Here is a 22,539-nt window from a genome sequence, read left to right as displayed (position 1 = left end):
GACGTCTCTTGCCCGCGGCTATCAGCGCAAGGCTCTGTACCACGTGCCCTTGTACAAGAAAAATTTCTTTAAATTGCACCCAATGGACAGTACCTGGGCGTTTTTGCATGTCACCCCCATCGAAATGCGGCTGCCGCAGCCGGGATTTGATCTCGCCCCCTCAGGCTTAGTAGCGGAACACCAAAGTCACTACACTACCATGGTGGGTAATAAATTTATTTGTTATTTACCTAAAAAAACGCTGATTTCTGTTTGTCATGTACCAGGGAAGCAGCTTCATCTTTCCGACAAAATTTGCGCATGTCCCATGCAGAAAAGTCGTTGGCGCTGTGTTGTATATCACACTATGGGGCAAGGTAAAAATTATGTGTCTAGCCGTTATGCATTTGGTTTCTTTTATACGGAACTGGTATTTTTTTCGATTCGGCACCCCGGTTCTTTCTCACAAGGCACCCCTTTTACTTTTTGGTAAGAAAGCATACAGTTTACCACGGGTCAACAAATGGTGTTAAACATACTTCGAATGCTCCAACCTCACATACAAGCAGTTTTTTTTATGCGAAAGCTATCTTAGCAAGAAGGAAGCCAGGAAACAGCATATTAAAATTTTCACCTCTGGCAATGACTGAAGTTCTCAATATACATATGCGAACGGGCCTCCTGTATGATGATCAGCATGACAGCTCCCCCTCACCCAATCGGCCGTAGCAAATGGCGACATTTGTGATTTTCCTACCTGTTTGCGATTTGGCACTCGATTAGTGTTGGTAAAGAACAAATATCATTCACGTTGCCTTGACATGCAGAATCATAATCCCTCAGAGATCATGATTACATGTTACACCAACTTGAATTTCGCGCGCTATGAAGCGAATGGGGCAGACGACAGAACATATTCCAGTTAAATCAGCATTTTTCTCAAGATCTTCAGCGCTGGTGTCGCTTGGAGAAGGTACGGTACCTATTTGAAAAGGTTTCCTTTCTTTTTCTTTAATTTGTGCCGTAATTTTCGTACTGGTTTGTTTGTTCCTTTCTTACTCAATTCTCGTCGGTACCCAGTGAGACCATTGAAGGGAGGCTCCATCTCGGGAGCACTCGACGTACTGAAACCAAACGCCAACAACACGAAAGAATGCCGTCGAGCGGGGAAAACCGTGCTGGCGCATCAAGGTAGCGCGCACGCGCGCCAGGCGGGAACCGCTCGCGAGCCCGACGACCCGCACGAGGCAGCTGCGGCGGCTGCAGCAGCAAAGCGCATAGAGCGACGATCCGGTGCGGCCGTCTGTGCGAGCCGAGCGAGGGGTGCTTCATTGCACAAACCGCTGTCGCAGCAGCGCAGATAGCGCTCCGGTAATCGTGCGGTGACGAACGAGGGGCCGGTATGCGCCGATTCGTGGTGGTGGTGGCAACCGTGTTTTGCGGGTTGTTATGTCCATCGAGCGCGCACACGCGATATTGGCTATGGTAGCAGGTGCGAGTGAGAAGGCCAATCGCCTCTTGTACGAACGGAGGTGAGGTCTTCCCTTCGCGCATGCCCTCCTCTACTGCCACCCTTTCCCGACGCCAGCGCACCTCACCACTCTGCAGTCCACAAGATAGGCGCCGCCGCATTCAAAGGGCGGGCCGCGATACCGGTGAAAGCAGTTACCTCCCATTGCGCTTTCGTCAAACTTAACCTTTACTGCACGGTCAGTCGCTAGTTTTGAGTCTCTGCACTGCTCTTTTGGGGTAGTGCTATCCTAGCTTCCTTTCCAGTAACCCCAAAGAGCAGCCGCAGATCTGCACCTTGTAATCACCTACACCTGCACTCTTTGAGCAGTGGCGCTAAAAAATGAGTCCACAGTGGCTAAAGGCATTGCGTGGAGTCGCGTCCTCTCGTCTCCCTGACCGCGTGCTCGGCCTTCTGCTACTCTCTGCGCTCATCGTCTGCGAATCCAACGCGGCGTCCGTAATGGGTGCTGGTCGCCCGCGTGTGGTCCTCATCCTGGTGGATGGCGTGCGTTGGGACTACCTGTCCGAAGCGGACCTGCCAGGCTTCGGCGAATTGGCCAAGACGGGAGTGAAGGCCGAGTACGTGGTGCCCATCATGCCGGCCAACTCGTACCCCAATTGGTACAGCATCGTCACCGGTGAGCTGTGTTTCCGCGAATTGGGCCCTTTCTGGAGACCGTCTGTCGTACTTTGCAAATGCTGTTTCTCTTTGCTGGAGGGTCTCTATAACCGAACGACTCGGTACGTGAGGTCGCTCTTCGCGTTGACTCATGACTGGATCGAAATTATGATTTTGCTTCATGTCCTGAGGTATGTGTGTTCATGAAGCGGATCCACACAACCTGAAACGCCATGAAGATGTGAAGCAGGCTCTCTCAGTGCTCCCACTCTTGTACGTTGTCTAAGAAAAATTGTCTGCTACATTAAGATCATTGTTACTGAAAGAAAAACACAGATCAGGGGAAAGGTAATATACTTTTGACAGCAGTTCTGCTTTTGATGACTTCTGACGCTCTTTCCTGTCTTTGACCAGATATATATATATATATATATATATATATATATATATATATATATATATATATATATATATATATATATATATATATGCAGGTAGTTCAGAGTGGCAGTGTGGTAAAGGAAGTTACCGTTTTAGAATGTTTGGTCATATGTTAGCCTCCCGCAAAACTCCAAGTTCATGTCTTCGACCGCGGTATGTGTTACTTGTTGCTGATACTTTTCAAACAATAAGTGTGAGCCTTATCTTGCACGAACTTTAACTGCATGGTTCATCATTGTCTGTGAAACCTTTGACCCCGACACTGCTTTCCTTAGCTCCTGGCCAGACCTGTTACCCGGCAAATACCTCTAGTTTCCGTGCCTCCTTCTCCTAATCGGGAGTCACTTGAACGGGACTATTCCAGCCACTTCTCCAAAATGAGTCCAACGACATATCTCGTCAACAAGTATGAGGCTTATCAAGCTGAGAAATGTTCCCGTGATATAGAGGAATGCTTGGACGTAAAGCTCGAATGGGAGCCACTTCACAGAACTGTTGCGATAACCTCATGAAGCAGTATACTGAAGAGCAGTCGTTGTACAAATTACATGAGCGTTGTCAGTTTAGCACCGTTTGTTCTAATCTCCTCATGCTATAACTATAACGCTTAATAAAGAGTCACACGAGATAACGTGACAGCTTCCGCTTAAACTGTTTGCAGAAGAAGTATTTTAATGACTGGAAAATGTAGAGAGGTCGGCCGGATAATGGAACATCTGGCCTGCTACTCTACGTAAGGGAAGGGGAAGAGGGGAAGAAAACGTGTCGCAATGGGGGATGATAATGGGAGGAACGAGGTGAAGGACACATTACACAACTGGTATCACAGGCGTGAGTTTGCAATACCGCGCGTAAGTAATGTAACAGTTTGTCACTTTTGCGTGTTATCCTATGGACAGGTTGTAGCCCGTAGTGGAAAGTCGCGCGAAGCAACTCAGTTGCGGCCGTGTCATTCTGGCATGAGCCAGAATGATCTCTTGGTTATACCCAAGAGATCATTTTTCACTAAATACGTTACAGAAAAAGAATGGATGAGTAAATTTTATTTGAAACAACATGATTATTTGGTCTATAGGAGGTGGTGAAAAAAAAAAAGACGCATTCATTCTTCCTCATGCGCTACCGCATATCTTCGTTATTGTCTGACTGCGCGCAAGTCAAGTCGTAATAAAATAATTTTGATACGAAACCGTTATCGTCGGGAAAGAATCCTTAGACTATTTTCGTAACTTTGAATTACATGTTTTGTTTTCATTATAGAAAATGCGGCTTGAGAAATGAAGCGAGCGACCTATGTTTTAATAACTTCTCGCTCGGCTACCTGGTGCTTGCGTAAAGTTATATAGGCGACCATGTGCGTGAGAAGCTGCACACAAATAACTCGCACCGTGTACTCAGCCGCCATCAGGCAGACGTAAAGTGTTACCTCGCAAAAGCTCAGGCCACTTGAGCAGTGAAAAGAAGTTTCCTTCTGTATTGTTCTCCTTTGAAATGAAATTCAGTGATATGCCTTGCACCTAGGACAACGCTCGGATTAATGATAAAGACTAATGATATTCATGATCGTCATCAGGTATACCTATCTTATAGCAGTGAATGTAGTGCCAGAAAGTTGATCTCCGCTTGGCACCTAATAAAACAAAAATGTCGGCTTATAGGTATCGCTTAAATCCACAGATATTTTGATAGAATAGCCCATAACATTCCACGGGTTCTCCCCCCATTCTTTAAAAATAATTGGGCTATCCCACTCTTGGCCCCACTGCGTATCTGTCGTTGGGTATGGGCCCATTCTTGGCTAATCGTCCTCAATGAGTATGTCACACAAGCGGTAGGGAATGCTTGAATGTGTTTAGATATGCGTCGTACTTCTCTGTGCCCGTACGCCTCTCATCGCCATTCATCCTTCAACAAGCCTCATACATCACCTCATTCTTTATGACACCGCGTATCCTCCTGATTTCGTGTTTGCATTTCGGCCTATAGCTTGTGCACGCTGTACCGCATTAACACAGACAGTGCGCGAGAATACTCTAATCTATGCCGCACAACGCCATAAACCATTTCTTCGAGAGAGCACCACAAATGCCAATATACCGTCACACTGTCGTTGTTCCCATCATCGTCGCCTTGTTGCTGCTGTCACCCACGCACGCGCTCGCTCGCGTAACGCGCACCATTGCTCTCATTGTGCAAACGATTTCGCCCTACTGGGAACGTTCTGGAAAACTGCGAACGTTGCTGGGCAGCCAGCTAACCGCTAAAAGCCGCCCTCAACATCGATTTTCATGGTGCGTGGACAATCGTCATTACTTTTTACAGCGAAACTATTTATGCGCACCCCGTGCAGTCGTTGTCGGACTTCGGTTAAAAAGGGTCACGTGACCTAGCGAGAGAGAAAAAGGAAGAGTGCAACAGGGGGAAAGGTGTTGGAGAGCCCCTTTCCCCCCTGTGAGGATGCTATCTTATACGTGAATCTTATACGGTTGTCCCACGGTGCATTCTCGGCGATCGAGCCAGATCGGCATCGAATTTATTGACGATTGATTCCACCCTGCCGCGAAAGAAACAAATATCATGCTGGCGGTTTGCTGCCTACGAAAAGTGCCCAGCGATTGAAACGCGATACTATGAGCGCGTGGATGCTGGCACTTCTTGCGCCAGCAAAAAGTGCCGGCCGCCACGTCAATCGTCAAAACAGTCGCACCGCCCGCATCTCCAGTGGTGGCCTTGGAGCTTTGGATGAGTGGTTCCGCACATTCCATCCCAGCTACAGCTATGGGGAGACCACGAGTAGTGCGTACTCCTGACGGAGAAGCTGCCTACTGCGAGCGTCAGCGAAAGTTGGCTCGTGAACGTGTTCCTCGTCGTAGGGCCTGCCTCACGCGCAAGAAAGAAGAAAAAAAGAAAAAGCGCTCCTAGGGCACACTACGCGAAACACGTAAAAGCGAAAATGAGGTGAAAGAACTTTGAAACATCACAATATATTGTAATGTTTGCGAAGCTTTACTTGCATGGTGTAACACTCGGTCTAACTCGCACAGCTTCGCTGTTCGAACATCTTCATGAATTTAAAGGGGTGGTGATTTTTTTTTCCTTTTTGCTGAAGCACGCTCCAATCCCCGCATGTTTATCGAGCATGATATACTGAAAGTTCACCGTCCATGTGCGTTTGCGCGCCCGTTGTGAAAAACCTTCGTGCGCACCAAACTCTTGCTTTCGCTTAAATGAGTATTTCAGTGCTGCCAAAGGACGCGCCGTTGCAGTAAACTTATTGGGCTCGCACTATTGCCGAGAACCGTTCAAAGTTTAATACGTATGGCACACGTTCGAGGTAACGCAGTTTCCTGAAATCGCTGAATGCAGCGGCAGCAGGATTGCGCGTGATTCTTTCCTGCTTTACTAGCGCTTGCGTTTTGCCCACGTTGGTTGCATCCCTTGGCAGCAAAAGCCCGCCGGGGTCTTCCTTTTCCGCTTCATTCTGTATACGATGCGCCTAATGATATTTCCAAGCGTCAGCAACCCTTAGCAAAAAGCGCGCGCGCAGTCTGGTGCGAAACCTGTTTGCAGTCGGCGCTGACGGCATTCGTCCGTTAAAACCATGCAGTAGACGTGTATAGGTATAGATAGAGCGCCACGATCGTATTGTTATTCGGCGTGAAAGGGGACACGGACAGAAAATAGAGCAAGAAACGAGGAACACGTCGACTTTATTAGATGTGTATAAGGAGGAGTCGCATGCATAAGTAGCGATGGCTACTCGTTTTTTATTCTATCGAAATGTTAGTTACGCTAAATATTGTTGAAATTGCTGCAACCAAAATACTAGATACAAAGACACAATTTCGAAATTAATAAAAGCAACTGATTAGATAAAAATGAGGTCCCTCATTATTCTTGCTCCACGAACGCATTACTTGCGTAAGCGCAAGTAAGCCACGCATTGTACTATCTCTTTAGACGTATCAGTGTGAACACACCGAGAAAATCTCTGAATATGTAATACGGTACAAAAAAAAATTATCTGAGCATACACAAGGTAGGCGTGGCTGAAGAATATTTCCGGCTGAGTTATCATATGTGGTATTAACAAATATCCATAGATTTTCTACAACGCAGCAAAGCATTTTTTAGAGAACTTGTCTCGAATGTACGGCACGTTTATCCCACACATGGTCTTGGTTGCTTCCGTTGCATTGAATGGTTTTCGTTAAAGAAGGCGGCGAACAGGGAAGTGCGTCGCTGCACACATTGCATTCGATGGTTGCAACCTGTGCGCAAAGATCTGTCTTTCAAGTATGAACGTCGTCCAGGCCATACTTAATACAGGAGCACTGATTTGACAACCACCACTTTTTGTTTATTTTCTTTTACGCTAAATGCAGATGCCAGACTTCGAAACTCTAAAAATAAAATAAAAATAATGACAAGCATCACAGTCTAAATGAATACGTTGTAACTTTAACCTGTTTTAGTGTTTCTCTTTAGCGTGGCATTAAAGGGTTCTAATTTTTTTTTTAGAGTGCAGACTACAGGACCGTGATCGCAGCGGATAATGTCCCATTATTAGGCTTGAATTACGAGGTTTCCACTCTCGGAACTGCGCAGTGGTTTATGATGGACGCCGTAGTGAAGAGTTCCCGATTAATTTTGATCATGTGGGATTCTTCGCCGTGCACCGCAATTTAAGTATACTAGCAGCTTTTTTTTTTTTTTTGCATTTCGCCCACATTGAAATGCAGCCAGACTATAGCAGCTTAAGCACGGGCTATAACAGCAGTCCAGGTATAGCCATTTGGCCATCTCGGGGGTTCCCGTTCTCGTCTATAGAGAGTCACAATCAAAAGAACGGCCACAGCTTGTCTGATATCCGCTCCTTGCGATGTCCGGTGGCGTTTACACAGTTTTTACCAAGCGCGAGTCACCCGTCGCTGGAACGCCAGCTGTGAGCTTGTTTTCAAGCAGGCGAGCTCTCTCCCGCAATGCGCTCAGCATCAAAGTTGCAGCACCATGCAATGGCGAGACTACGTCCGCCTTTGTGCAGCTGCAGCGTGACAAGTTGAGTTGGGACCCACGAGCAAAAGATAGAATGAGGTCAGAGAGCGGGCCGGAAACAACTGAAAATGCACTTGCTTTTGCTGGCAGATATGGTGTCGCGTGCATTGGTTACATCGTATTTTTGCTCAGATGCGAGAAACTACGTCAAAACTGTTGAAGCTATATAAACGTCCTCTCTGCATACATGCCAGGCCAGTCACGTGTAACTTTTGTGCACTTGATGCAGCAGCTCTCATCCAACCACGACCGAACGTTGACGTGGGATGCAGTCCACTCGCAATGCTAGATTTATCCTGAACTCATGGAAACTCTTCTTTTTCGCGGCGCTACCAAAATAATCTACTTCATATTTGCCTGCGCAATGAATTTTTGCGTCAGTCCATACTGAATAAAATTTTATGAAGTTAAATCTAAGCTTTCTTTGCCTATACTCCAAGGGTTGGGAGTACAACATGGGTCATTGGGTATGGGCAACTATAGGTATGTGCCCGTTCTTGGCGTTTCCAGCTGTGTATACAGCGTGTTTCACTGGGTATATGAACCTGGGTACGTGCCAATTCTTAATATTTCTCGGCGAATAGACAACTTGGGTTGCTGCATATGTGAAGCCGGGTGTATGCCAGTGGGTATGTGAATTTTGGTGTATGAAAGGTACGTGCACATTCATGGCATTTTTTTATTGAAATGATTAATACGAGAGGTTGGCGCCTTTATGGCGGCACCGACTACCCCTTGTCACTTAGCAAAGGAAACAAATATGTGCCAAAAAGGAGAATAATGTCACAAAATATGGCACTCAGTAGAAAACCAGATGTATAAGAACAGTACATTCCAAATGATGCCTGAATCACAAAGTTTTGTGCGTAGGTTCAGCACGAATACGCCTATATAAAGTCAAATATTTTGAATGGCCAAAGTACAGGGCAGAAGTAATTACATTGCAAAGCACAGAGCACAAGTAATTGCACTTGAACACAGAACAACATTTACATAACTCATTTACCTTATCAGGATAAATTCCTCCACCTATTATCAGGGTTATCAGAATGATCAGGATAACGCAGAGACAATCAGTCTCTGCGTTATTGTGCGCCCGATTCGCAGCTGCGTCCGCTGCAGTATTACCAGGAATATTGCAGTGCTCAGGTATCCACTGAATTGCAATTACGTGATTCATTGCGCTTGCGTCTGTATGGTCTTTGAGCGTCTCATACCATAGCAAAGTGTTGCGCATTATTTACTGATGTCATGAAGCTCAAAGCACACAGGATTGCAAACTGTTCTGCCACCGTGGAAGATATCTCTCGGGATAATTTAATTGTTTGCTCTAGCGCCAAATGTGAAATGACGATTGCTGAATTCGAGGAATCTTTATGAGATAAACTGTCTGTAAACACGTGGATGTACTGCGGATGTAATGAGTTAACTTAGAATAGTACCAGTTGCTGTGCGGCCACCATTAACATTTCTCTTTGATATAATCCCCTCCACCGAGAATTCTATTTTAGTACTTGTTAACATCCAAACATGGTAATGAACATTCATCATGCGTAATTCAAATCTTGGTATTAATGCTTTATGTTCTTGAACGACGTCGTGAATTTTGCTTTCGTTTCGTTCGCTATGCGCGATGCTTAATGGATGCCTGTCGTGTTGAATTAAGATACGATGAGTATATCGGCATGTTTCAACTGTCGGCATGTTTCAAAATGGTTGGTCACGAGCTTGAGCAATTACTAGAGAACTAGCCTGCGGAATACCAAGTCGCCTTGCCAGCAAACATTGAAGACGTTCCTCAGAGGTTTGCGATAAACCATGGGGAATAGGGGCCAAATAAGCATTTTTTTGTTATGATTGCCTTGTGAACTTGTAATGGTGAAGAGACCGACAGCGCCGACTGTAATCAGGAATTGGTGACAGCTGGATTCCAGAATAAGCTACAAGGCAGCCGTGTAGAGTTTGCAACTACGAAGGAAGTATATATTTTCTACATTTTTGATTCCTGCACAAGCGGCCAACCGAATTTGATAATTACGTGTAGCCATTGGTGGTTCCCGACGCACTGCACGTTGTGGTGCGACCGCGTGTCGTTCCTGTCGCGTGTGTAAACATTATATTATTGGATACGTAGCCTAAATACAAGCAATGTAAGACTTGAATGTTGGCTCCGTAATGTAGGAGTACTTGGAGTGGCACCCTGGGAGTGTCAGTTAAACTGGAATCCGGAAGGTGTCTGCATTCTGCGAGAGTTGCCACAGTTCAGGTGTTTACACACCTTCAATGTTCTTGCTTCTGTGTACGTGACTACATTTATGTTTGATTTGGAAGGGCCCCTGAGATCTTCACAGAGTGGCTGTATACATGCGTGGCGGGTCACTCGCAAAGCACCCAGCGTTGTTCTTATACAACGCTGGTGTGCTGCGCGGGTGGGGGTGAAAGCAACAGGCACTGCATGCAGAAAGGACTTTCCTTATGGTCTACTATGAGCAAGTGGTAAATCGCTAGACCTTGAGGGCATTCTTACTGTGCCAAAATAACATATTTTCTTTCGCGAATGTATTTTTTTCCTTGTGCTTGTGCACGTGTTGACACTTTTCCTCGCCTTTTGTGCAGGTCTGTACGGAGAACGGCACGGCTTCGTGCAGAATTACATGTACGATGAAAAGCACGATGACTTCTTTACGATGGCACCCAACCCGAATGCATCGAACCCGCACTGGTGGAACCATGCGGAGCCAGTCTGGGTCACGGCCGAGAAGAACGGCCTGCGCACAGCAATGTACTGGTGGGATGGCTGCCAGGTGCGCCCGCTAGATTTGCACAATTTGTGCCGAGTGCCAGAAGAACATGTGTCAGTTACGCCGCATTTATATGCTGATTTAAGCGCACCTCACAAGAAAGATACAATGGGAAAATACCAGTGAAATTACTACAGTAAACAAGGATGCTAATTTTCATTCATTACATCGAGACATTTTGATGCGTTCTCACAGTTGTATATCGTCTGCTGCATCATGGCTCAACCATGTCAACAAGGTTCACACGCTCTTCTTGGACGTATACATGTTAGCGGCCAGTTCTGACCAAGAAGTTTAGCGCATGAGGTAGTTAGAGCAACGCTAGTCAGTCGAGTACACTTTCGAGTTGTTTCGCAAGGGAATGCAGCTCAATTCGCAGGACACTACTAGAATGTTCCCTCTGTTTTTCTTTATTTCTGCGTGAGCCTGAGGCAGGGCTGTAAGTGCAACAAAAGAGACGAAATGACACCGCAAAGCAGCGCTTTGGTGCGAATACCTTTTTGATCCGATTAATAATGTAGGAGGGTTGATAAGCGACGGGTCGGATAAGCGACGGTTGGGCTTCTGCAGAGTATTCCAAAAACTCGACGTAATGCTACGAGTGAGCGGTCGAAGTTAATTCTCTTGCACCGTCCGCTATTGAGTACAGTCTAAGGATCCAGCGTCCCGGCAGCACTGAAGGATTATACCGTGCCCTTTTTCAGCAATGCAGTGGCAAATTTTGATGATTTCTGGTATCAACTGCTCGTAATTTCCGCATCATTAACTTCGCACGCCTTGAAGGGCTGCCTTAGATACGCGAAATATTTCCCCATGTGCAAGATAGTTCTGTTTCAATAAACTTCACAACGAGCGACGTGCGATGAGTTCGGAACCTATAAATGGTGTGACGTGGGAAGTTGCGACCAATTATTTTACTCTGCGACGCAACATTTCTGTGTTGGTTTTGAGTCGCAGTAACCTTCACTAAATCCTCGAGCTACCGCATAGGAATGGCTGACTCATCCATTAGCGATAAGTACAGGGGGGAGGGGGGGGGGGGAGAACGGGGGTATTCTGTAAGTGTCCACCATTTCGCCTGCTGTGTACGTGCTGATTGGCTGAGGCGCCTGTCTCCTTCGGCGGTAGTATAGATAATCTTCTTTACCACGGCTCCCGCTTCGACGAACAGCGCCAGCTCCTCCAGTGATACTTGAGTAGACTTGACGATCGGCCTATTACAGAAGGAGACGTGTTAGTAGCCTGGCCTCACAGTTCATCAGGCCAGAAAGCCAAACGAGCTGTTCTGCAGAAGGGAAGGCGACAGACTTTAGTGCCAGACTGTAGATACGTTGCACCTGGCATGGTGTGTGTAATTGATCTGAGCTCATGTGCTTTCTTTTTCTATTTCCCCCTTCATTGCCTCCCCATATGTAAGGTAGTGAACTGATCAAAGTCTAGTAACCTCCCTGCCTTTTGTTCCTTCCCTCCGCTTTCTCATGTGTTTTAGGATGCTATAATGTCACTGACAACACACTCTCTTATTCGTAGATACATCAGGAGTCGGTGTAAGTGCATTTTGAACAGGAGCATAAGAATCACTGGAAAGTTAAGCTTAATCGGAAGAGAGAACACCGCGGCTCGCTAATTAGGCAGTGCTCTCGGGTTTACGCATCCGCCATTTTCAGAAATAAGGCAGTTGTCAAAGGATAGCCGAGTTCATTATTGTCTGAAACTCGCATGCTTTGCCGTAGCTCTTGAACAATGTGGGGAATTATATTGGGTCTGAATATATCAACGTGGTCGACACCCCTCCTTCCTCTTACGGCAAACCTGAAGTAAACTGAGTGAGATATGAGGTAAAAGACACGCCCAAAATTCGTCGGAGGTTCCCGCTTTCCCACTGTTTATTGGCGGCATTATCAGAAAAGCAATTTTTTTGAGCGTCGAAAAGAACTGATTGTTTGTGGTAGTTTGTGGTATACATTATGTGTACGCTCAAGTGCGTATAATCGAAATTCAGTTAGCGTGTTGTGGCTGCGGCTGCTTCTGCCTTTTTTTTCTTCTTTTTACTTGAGAAATTAGTTGTTATTCATAAAGAAGAAAAATGAAATCGTACAATATGTGCAGCTCTGCCTCATTGAAGATTTGCAATAATTTCTTTGAGGACCGTCTCTTGCCACGGTGGTGTTACAATTCTCTGTGGAAAACGTCATTTGCAGGCGTTTCATTGTTAAAGATATTCTGACCGAGCCGAAATGTAGACGAAATTTATATTTACACACCATTCGCTTGCACAGACGCAGAGTACTTCTGGAGCATATTATTTCACTTGTTCGAAGATACAATTAAAAGAGGCAGTTAAACGTTACTTCTGGAAGCGCTAATGGCTTTTCAAAATTTGACTTTGAAGGGAAAGCTTTCACAACAACATGAAATAAATGTTGCGTTGTATAACATTTTACTTTCTTTTTCTTTTTTTTTTCAGGTGGAAATACGAGGCGTCAAGCCCACGAAATGCATTCAATACAGGGATTACTGGCAGTGGCCCACGGTTGAAAATGACACTAAAGCCGCGCTGTCTGAAATAGTGGACAATTTTAAACAAAACAAATTAGATTTTGCACTTGTTTATTACGAAGCCGTCGATGCGGAAGGTAAGCCTATGTATGTTGCTTGCGTTAGAAAATCACTCTGAAAAGCCCCCCTCTAATATTTCACACGCTGTCCACTCAAGTTCCCGGACAGTCTTTTGTGCGTTCACACACTGATATACTTGTTATTTACTATGCCGGCACGGTCAGGGGAGTGTATATTATATTTATACCACAAAACAGGCCCATATATATATATATATATATATATATATATATATATATATATATATATATATATATATATATATATATATATATATATATATATATATATATATATATATATATATATATATATATATATATATATATATGGGTGTGTCTATATATATAGACACACCCACACACACATGCTTGACAGAGCGATCCTATAGCGCCAACTGTCGTCTACTGGAAGATATGCTGGTGGCACAGGTTTGAAGAGGAATGAAAATGAATTTTATGTATGTATGTATGTATGTATGTAAGTGTATGTATGTATGTATGTATGTATGTATGTATGTATGTATGTATGTATGTATGTATGTATGTATGTATGTATGTATGTATGTATGTGGGGGGGGGCGTAAACGCGTACCTGGAGGGCTCTTGGAGTGTTTGCGTGCCCTGATGCGTCATTCGCGGTACAAAACGAAATTTGTTATTAAAAAGAACACCAGACTTAAGCGTTGCCTTTACCTTTGAACTCATTTACGGCGACATTCTTTCACAGTGGAAACCGCCACCTCTTTTGCTAGCTTGCCTGTTCCTAAAGTAATTGCACTCATTCACTACGGGGGAGTGGCCACAAAGCGAGTAGGTATAGGTTTGGTGATAAAAAAATATGCAACATGGAATTAGCCAATGCAGATATTAGCTGAAGAAAACTAAGCACATTACTTTATCCCTCCACGAATACCTCCGTGAAGTCCAGCTTTTCAAACAATAAAATCATGGAGTTTCGCGTGCCAAAACCACGATCTGATAATGAAACACGCCGTAGTGGGGGACTCCCGAAATTTGGACCGCCTGGGGTTCTTTAACGCGCACCTAAATCTAAGTGCACGGGTGTTTTCGCATTTTGCCCTCAACAAAACGGAGCCACCGTGGCCGGGATTCGATCCCGCGATTTCGTGCTTAACAGCCCAACACCATAGCCACTAAGCAACCACTGCTCATAGCTCTTCATACAAAGCAATGAAAAAGCGAACATAATTTCGTAAAAAAAAAGCAGCTTGAGTAGTTCTACGTCATTAAAGAAAGAAAAACGCTCATGAACACTGCGAAAGCGGGGCAAGAAAGAACACGGCCACAGCGCTGACTGTCATGTTTATTGCGCTGAAGGCAGCATGTAAAGACAAAGGCAGCAAAACATAAATGGCTCTAAAAAGAAAAGTTCCTGCGCAAGCCAACTCACAATGACGGTCCACGTTAACGCAATTAGCACTCAAGGAATGCATTGATACTCCGTATTGCTGAAGACACCTTTATTTGCAATTTGTAGCATAGGGGTAAGCAGGCTAACCATGCTAATCGCATTAAGACGTCCACGCGCCTGAGTTCCACCGCGGGTCACAGCATCCGCGCCTTAATTCGGACGCCGCGAAGAAAGCTTCAGTAAAGGTTACCTCCAGACCGCTGCCAGTTTTGTCTCGCTGGCACTATAGAATTGGGGTTAAGCATATCGTCGAATGAACTACAACGCGATTGTACAGGCGTAATACTTTAAATTTGAAGCGTACAACCTTGATTTTCCGGCGAGAAGCTTTAATTTTCATTGTCAACTAGAATAGCGCGTGTTGTCACTTTCATTATTCGGACGTGCGCCTGCGTAGTGCCCTCGTAGCAAGTCGATAGCGGTTAAAATGGAAGATACCGACACCAAATTGGAGCAAATAGGCCAAGTAGGAAAATGTGGAAACAAGAAACTGCTAACGAACCGTCATCCGATAAACGCCACCTGTCAATGTGAAAGATAAAGTATTTCTTCGCTACATAGCGCAAGTGAAGGAGAGCTCACTTACGACTTTTTTTCTGTCCCTCTTGCGTGCCATATAGCGTTGGCGTTTTTCGTATGACATGTCTTCCCTCTGTGTGTGTGTGTGTGTGTAAGTGTGTCTTCTAGTGCCTCGTGAATATGCTTGTTTTGTCGATTTCCTTTTGCATATACTTATTGCCTTGAAAGCAACAAACGCGACAGTTGGTAGCAGACTTGGCATCTGCGTTTTCTTTCTTTTCCCGTTTCTGCGCAGTTGTACTGTTTCTTTTTTTTTTCTTGATAACCGCTCACCCACTAGCTCACCTTTGTATATTTCTACTCTTCATGGCACAAAGGCGCGATTACTTCAGATAAGTGTGTACTGCGTCGATTGATTACAAGCTGTGCCTCGTTTCCAGGGCATGGCAGTGGTCCTGACTCCATGGAGCGACGACGAGCGCTCAAAAGCGCCGACAATGTCATCAAACATCTGCTTGACGAAGCCAAGAGGCAGAACATTCGCGATCAGGTAAGGGGGCATCGACGCTGATGAGGGCATGTATTGTTTTATTGCCATAGCATTTATGCAGACATTCGACGCGTCTTCGCGTCGTTGGCGTTGCCGGCGTCATGCTGTCCTAATAGACAGTTTTAGTTACACGTACGTAGAGGCTTCACGTACGCAAACGTGAAAAGCCTACGTACCGTACCTTACGTGCACGCCATCTGAAACGCTTTTAGCTACACGTACGCGACGCACGCCAAGAGGTACCCCGTAGCTCCATCTATGGGGAAATGTGAACACGGTGGTAGCCAATTCAATCCTGTCGCCGTGTTTCGATGCGAGCCGTCTGCGCGCGCGCGGCCCGCTATCGCTTGTTCGTGATCTTGCGGAGCTCCCGCGCGAAGCTGTCTACGTGTGCAAGAAACGCACGCAAAGAATTGAATTTCACGTACGTCCGTGAGACCCGCGCGCGCGCCCGCTACGTTCTACGCATGCGCACTGCTGACACGTAGAAGCTCTACGTACGCAAAGCCTCTACGTACGTGTAACTAAAACTGTCTAATATCGACGGCGCATTCGCGGCCAGCGCGTCGAGTGCTATCGAAGGCCTCTCTAGACACGCAATGTGTTTGGTTGCAGAAGCGACGAATCCGTTATAAACGCATCGCCACGCTCCGCTCCGTTTGCTGTGCGGAGCCAGGACAGCATTCTGGCTTCCGCTGCTGGCACGATCGTTGTGCGCGCACAAAGTGCAGCGTTCTTTCCTATGAGCTGTGTGCTTATACCTTACAGTGGTGCGTACAAGTGGTCTGAGCGGAACGGATAAAAAACGTCAAGCTAAACCTGCCTAATCCTTTCACTGGACGCTGACAAACAGAAATATAACTGATCAATGTAAGAAGACAAGTAGGTGAATCAGTGCACAAGACTAGCATTAGTAGTGTAAAATAATTGAAAAACCATAAATCGTGCTCGAAACAATAACATAACGAAAAGGAATAATAAACAATGCTGTGCACAGACACGCATAAAGCAGAAAGAACAAAGTAAATGCAATTACGAAGAACAAGAATGACACATGTGCGTGTCTAGCAATAATTACAACATGTGCTTTATACGCGCCTGCCCCCACCTGCATGCGCTCGTACTGAGGCATGTGAAAGGAGATGTAGTTATCGTAATGGGCAAAACATAGACGGAGTGGCCTTTTGCACCTCAAATTGAACGATCATTTGATGCTGCATACACACGCGCACTCATTTGGACACAGGCATTCATCAACAGAAGGAATAACCGGCCCTTGGGTGCGCAGGAAGTTAACGCTAATGCAACTAATTTTCAGATATTTAAGGAATATTATCTTTGCTTCCTTCCTTTGCGTCACTCAGCTTTATAGAACATCAAAGAGTGTTTCTCATAGGGCAAGATGCGGGTATCTTTATGTTTTTAAATTCAGTGCTCAGTCACAAGAACACATTTCTGGTCCCTAATACTCAACGTGCAATTATCTTTGACGTCCTTCCGCTCCCAGCTCAGCCTCATCGTGGTGTCTGACCATGGCATGACCGACACCACAGAAGGAAAGTTCGAGCTGATCGACATCGAGCCTCATATTGACGCCAACGACATTCATTCCATGCTTGACGGCGGGTCGTTCGCCATGCTTCGGCCCCACCCGGACAAGATTGAAAAGGTGTGGTTGACGTCCTTGTGTTCGTAATTTTACAGCGAATATCTTAGCTTCTAGTTGGCCCGTATTTTTTGGGGGCTCGTGCCCCCACAAAAGCAGTACCGCCACCTAGCGGCCGTGGCCACTCAAAAAGACTTCAAACGGCCACGGTAAAAGGCGTTTGTCTTTTAGTTTCCGCGTAATAGGATTGCTTTCTTGTATATTCGAATTACAATTCGAAGCTATCATGTGTGCAGGTTGTGTGTAAGTGGTACTTTACGAATTTTCTGACGCAATTTACTAGGAAAAATTAAATTAGTTCAATATGGCCCTTGCCCTTGCCGGAGGGCCTAGAAGAATGACGATGTATGCTGCACTTCCGCATGTGCGCGCGTGTCGTATGTCCCCAGTAGCGGCGGTACTTGCCTAACGTCGGCAACAGCTTCGCTGTACGTGCAATTTCACAAGGTGGAATCAAGGCGGATTTTTTTTTTTTGCTTCCATCAACTCGCGCAAGTTTTGCTATAAATACGTTACGCGAAGAGTCAGCTAATCGCGATCGTGGCAAGACAGTGCCAGAAGCCTAACTGATGACGGTATCCATGTGCTTTAAGGCAATAACCTTTTCGGTGCTTGATCCTCCATAATGACTGCTAATATGTACGCCATTCCGTTCGTTTCCGGGTCAATTCACACTTTTGACACTCCTAGTACGAAGCATGTTTTGTTATCATGATAAAAACAATGAATTAATTTGCCGTATGTGCGATGGCGTATATATCCTTCGTGTTGTGATATGGATTAGTGCTCATGCACATGAAGGTACCGAGAGGGAGAAGAAACAAAGAAACAGAGTGTAGTCTTAAGCACATCATTCAGTAATGTCGTCAAGCAGTCAAACTTACATCGACAATCATAGAGTGGCTATAGTTACAAGTTTAAATAAAACTGTATTCAAAACATTACTTTCTTGATTCCGTGCACAAAAAAAATAGCAGAGCCATCTTGCGGCAAACACAGAAGACCCCCTCCTCGCAATGTATGGCGCTGCCCCGACAGGTGGCCCGCCACTCGCCCGCATCTCCTCTTCGTCTCGTTTGGGCGCATTGGGGCCGTGCGGGGACCGGTGCGAGGATGCCCCAATACCCTTCCGTTTAATAAGTTTTCTCGCTCTCTCCCCTTCCAACTTCCAGCGTGCGTCACGCGAACCCTCGTGTTTAGACGACACGGCTCCTCTTTCCGCTCACAGCGCGATTCCTAGGTGCAGCGTCCGATGCAGGACGCCTCTGACGTGATCGCGGCGCCGTAGCACGTCTGGTGAGAAAGCGTCTCCTGCGATGTGTGCCGTGCTGCTGGCGAGGACTTATGCGTCTGCATGGTGCTCCCAAGCGAGATAGAGGACGATCCCATCGAGGCGTCAGCCCCATGATCGCGTCCGCCTTCATGGCGCGTTGCGGCCCGGCTGTCCGTGCCGATCACGACGTTTGGCTCGTGTAGATCGGTTCTCCCTCCGAGACGCCGAGTTCATTGGTTTGTTCCGCTTGCTCAGGCGCACGTTTCGTTGCTGCGCCGAACGTTGCGTTGCTCGGCGCTCGGCGCTCACCGCGTGATTGCTGGGTGCAAAGTTTTGCTGTGGACTTAGAAGTGTTGTATATCAAAACTATGTCTTTGTGTGACTCAAGAGCTTGCCAAGCGAATGAGTGGATAGTGCGACGGGGTGCGATAACGCTGTCGCGTTCCACTCTTGAAGGCGAAGCTTAAACGTCCTCCAATTTTTTTTCGTTGGCCTGTTGCTTGGCATTTTGCCTCGCCACTAGAGTACGCATCGCATACATCTGTAGTCTCAGCAAAGCCTTTGCACTTATACGCTCGTCTACCGCTTGATACATTATAGGGCTCATTCCTTCTGCAAGTAGAAGCCTAAGCGCAACATAGCGCAGCTAGCTCAACCGATGCACGTCTACTTGTGGCGCGCACACCCGCACTGGCGTGAGGAGCAAGGAGAGGAGGCGCCAAGCCAGTAGCATTGCGCGAGGGGGCGCGTGGCAGAGCGCGTCCATGTGCGTGGAATGAATGAATGAATGAATGAATGAATGAATGAATGAATGAATGAATGAATGAATGAAAAACTTTACGTTCACGTGGAGCAACGCGGGGCCGAGCCGCGGGCGAATGTCGATGTGCATGCATCAGCGACAAACTCTGACCTTGGGCGGCCTCGCGTTTGACTTTGGCTCTGGCTAGGTTAAGAAATGCTGCGTGTTTAAAAACTTGATATCGGCATGTACGGTGACATCAACGTAACCACGAATATCTTCGATATCCAGGACTCTCGTCAAGCAGTATACCGAGAAACCGAATTTGATTGTTAGCCTGCTTGCGTAGACCGTACAAAACTTTCTCTTGAACATGCGCAGATATACGCCAAGCTCAAAAGCTTGAACATCAAGGGCCTCAACGTTTTCAAGAGAGAAGAGCTGCCTGAGTTGTACCATCTCAAGGAGACTTACTTGACGCAACCCATTGTGCTCACAGCAGATCCGGGATACCAGATCAAGAAGGTAAGCTTTGCTTTGTCGATTAAGCAGGATCTCGTCCGGGTCTTTGTTTCTAATGGAGTGTTTTTCGGAAGCGACAGTGGAATGCACTAGGCCACGGGGGCACTTCGCTGGCGTGAAACATGTTCCTGATAAACATAACCTGCAAATGTTATACCCTTATAAGATATCTGAAACCTGCGCCGGAAGTTCTGGGTCCGAACCCTGGTTAACTGGTTCCGGTCTTTCTTGCGCTTCACTTCAACCTCTTTTAAAGACGTCATTCTTGACGAATCCACTCTTATGTATCGGGTGTACATGTTCCTAGCCTCCTTAGTGGGCCGATTATGGAGATTTTGCAGCCTAAAATTGGGGACCATTCCGAAAGTAGTACAACCTGTAGCCGTTCCCGTGAATATGTGCTGTCTAGAAACGTGGGCTGACCCAGAAGGTAGTGCAGTCTAAAAATGTGGGCCGATCCCGAAGATTGTGCAGTACAAAACGTTGTGCAGTCCGATGCAACTCCTACTCCTCTCACGCTAAGGGTGACGCGATAGAGTGCCGTGACCAGTGAATTCGCCCCATTTTCACCCCAACTCGCTTAGGAATCGAAACGCTGTATTTATCCCATGTCAACTACAGGTTGCATCGGCTTTCAACTTCTTTCCTTGGTAGCGATGTTGATTCTGCTGCTCTACGAGCTGGCTTGAGTGGACACGAGCTCTTACAAACCTGAACTCATTACATGATCTTATTTATCGTTTGTACACAGTTCTGAAGGCCAACTGTGCAATAGTTACAAAGCTTTTCGTGTCTTGTTCTTTCCATCAGCTTCAAGGAACTGATAAGCAGGTGCCCCAGTCAAGTAGGATATACAAGGGAAATCACGGATACGACCCCATGAAGCTCGAAGACATGCGTGCCATCTTTCTGGCCACTGGTCCAGGTATGTGTTGTTGGAAAAGATTGTTTATATTAAAGCACATGGTCGACGAGCATGATTCCACATGTACAAATATTTTGCCCTCTCGTATAGCGACGCACACCCATTCTCTGTGCAGGACTGAAACAGGGTTTCCAGGGCGGGCCTGTGCGTATGGTGGACCACTACAACGTCATCTGCCGGCAGCTGGGCATCCAGCCGCTCGAGAACAGCGGCAGTCAGGACAGTGTGCGGGACATGTTTACGGGTGGAGCCAGTGGAAGCGCGGCCGCTTCACTCTCTCTTCTCCTAGTCCCCAACATCCTGCTTGCGGCACGCGGTTACTTATACCACTGATGGCACACTGACCCACTGGTAGAAGAAGAAACGTAATTGTTGACCGCTGGTACGGTCATTCGCCGTGTCGTTTTAATTGCTTTTACAAGCCCCTCATGCTCTTCTTTTTAAATTTAGTAGTACTATGCACCCAGCGCACAACGCGTTTTATTTGAGGTTCTCATCGTGATCGATATTGTTTTAACCCAACGTCTCTCTGTGTCGTAGAGGTTTCCAAACTGGCCTAAGCAGGCCCCGAACAAAACGCCGCAGCTGCTAAAGCTGATCGAACAAGCACTGCTCTGAGGTATGCCACCTTTCTCTTGATGTGCAAATCTTATTGTCAGACAACTGTTTCATGTTAAATAAGCCTCATAATATTGATGTGAGATAAACACTTCATCATTACGCGAATTTTACTGCGAGAAACTCGTATTAATGGTGCCAAATCTTGAAACTTCAAGAAACTGTTCCGTTGTCCGTTAAGACGTATCATGAAGTGGAGAATGCAATAAACTTTTCAAATTAAGGAAACATATAGTTTGTGTTTGTAAACGAATACAAACAAGGGCAAATATGCAAAAGGAGCGATGTTCTCAATGTGCCATCCAGGATATTTTCACTGGTGACACGTTCGCTCACGATGTCACTCATCGCAGCGCCCTGTAGGTTTATTAGGGTTCCCATGCATTGACTCTCACCGGTGTGACAGATATTATGCCCGTTGGGTTTGAGGATTCGAAAGCTCCCCCTTCATCGGTGCAGTCGAATTTCGCTCCGTACTCATCGTATCAAATTTTGACCCGATGTGCATGTATGGCATTTGTAACCCATTTCACCTCTTTACACGCTGTCGATGCAATCTTTAAAACTATTGCACACGTGATTGTGATCTATATCGCGCTTCAGTAATCACTGGTTATACAAGAGTTGCTTTCGTTGGCTGGGTGTTCTTGTATGTCTGCCATCTAGTCTGCTGCCACGATGAACTTTTTAAAAAAGTATGAACAATAAGGTGCTTGATGAAATTAAACCAGTCTGCACCATTCTTTTTTCCCTGCAGCAGCCCAAAATGAAGCTCAGGACAAGTTTCAGTGATTCGATGTCAATTTGTTTTATGAAATTGATGAAGATGTTGACGTGGTTCTTGAAGCAGGCTTTGTGTAGGTCCAGATGTCAATTTACTCGACCGTGATATACCTGAAAGGGTAACATATTGACCGCCAATTTACTAGAGAATTTGTGTTCATGTCAAATAAAAGGTGTTTTGTGTTTTTAGACAAGCTTGATTTTTCAGAAGGTGTGCGCCTTGAAATAACTGCTCGTCGGATATTTTGAGTATGTGCGAGCTCCGAAAGATTGGCAATATAATATCGTACTTTGGCTAAATTTTTCACGCTCAAACTGTGTCTCTGTACAAATGATAGCGAATTACGAGATGGCGCATCGCAACGTTTATGAGCGAATCTTGGCTAGTCACGTCTATGAAGGCTATGATGGCTGGTACGTGCGACCAGATGAGCACTTATTCATTGCTAGTGCTAAACAAAAGAGCGTTCGTCAATGTTTA

General features: G+C 46.0%; 1 protein-coding gene across 4 annotated transcripts in view; it reads left to right on the top strand.

Annotated features, from left to right (window-relative positions):
* The window catches only part of LOC135915426 (glycerophosphocholine cholinephosphodiesterase ENPP6-like), a 176,974-nt gene extending 154,695 nt beyond the window's left edge, over positions 1 to 22,279 (top strand). For 3 of the 4 annotated variants that reach the window (XM_065448493.2, XM_065448491.2, XM_065448492.2), the window contains 7 exons: positions 10,223 to 10,410; positions 12,875 to 13,043; positions 15,420 to 15,529; positions 17,037 to 17,198; positions 19,592 to 19,735; positions 20,543 to 20,657; positions 20,773 to 22,279. In XM_065448493.2, coding sequence (XP_065304565.1) covers positions 10,223 to 10,410; positions 12,875 to 13,043; positions 15,420 to 15,529; positions 17,037 to 17,198; positions 19,592 to 19,735; positions 20,543 to 20,657; positions 20,773 to 20,990 — 1,106 coding nt within the window. In that variant the 3' untranslated portion in view covers positions 20,991 to 22,279. Of the gene's footprint in view, positions 1 to 1,231; positions 2,130 to 10,222; positions 10,411 to 12,874; positions 13,044 to 15,419; positions 15,530 to 17,036; positions 17,199 to 19,591; positions 19,736 to 20,542; positions 20,658 to 20,772 lie in introns of those variants that run through there. The other variant, XM_065448494.2, reaches the window with a different exon arrangement.
* Positions 22,280 to 22,539: the final 260 nt, after the last annotated feature.

Source organism: Dermacentor albipictus, chromosome 4 (genome assembly GCF_038994185.2).
Source record: "Dermacentor albipictus isolate Rhodes 1998 colony chromosome 4, USDA_Dalb.pri_finalv2, whole genome shotgun sequence".
Classification (NCBI taxonomy): Eukaryota; Metazoa; Arthropoda; class Arachnida; order Ixodida; family Ixodidae; genus Dermacentor; species Dermacentor albipictus.
This window is presented reverse-complemented; position numbering and strand designations above follow the sequence as displayed.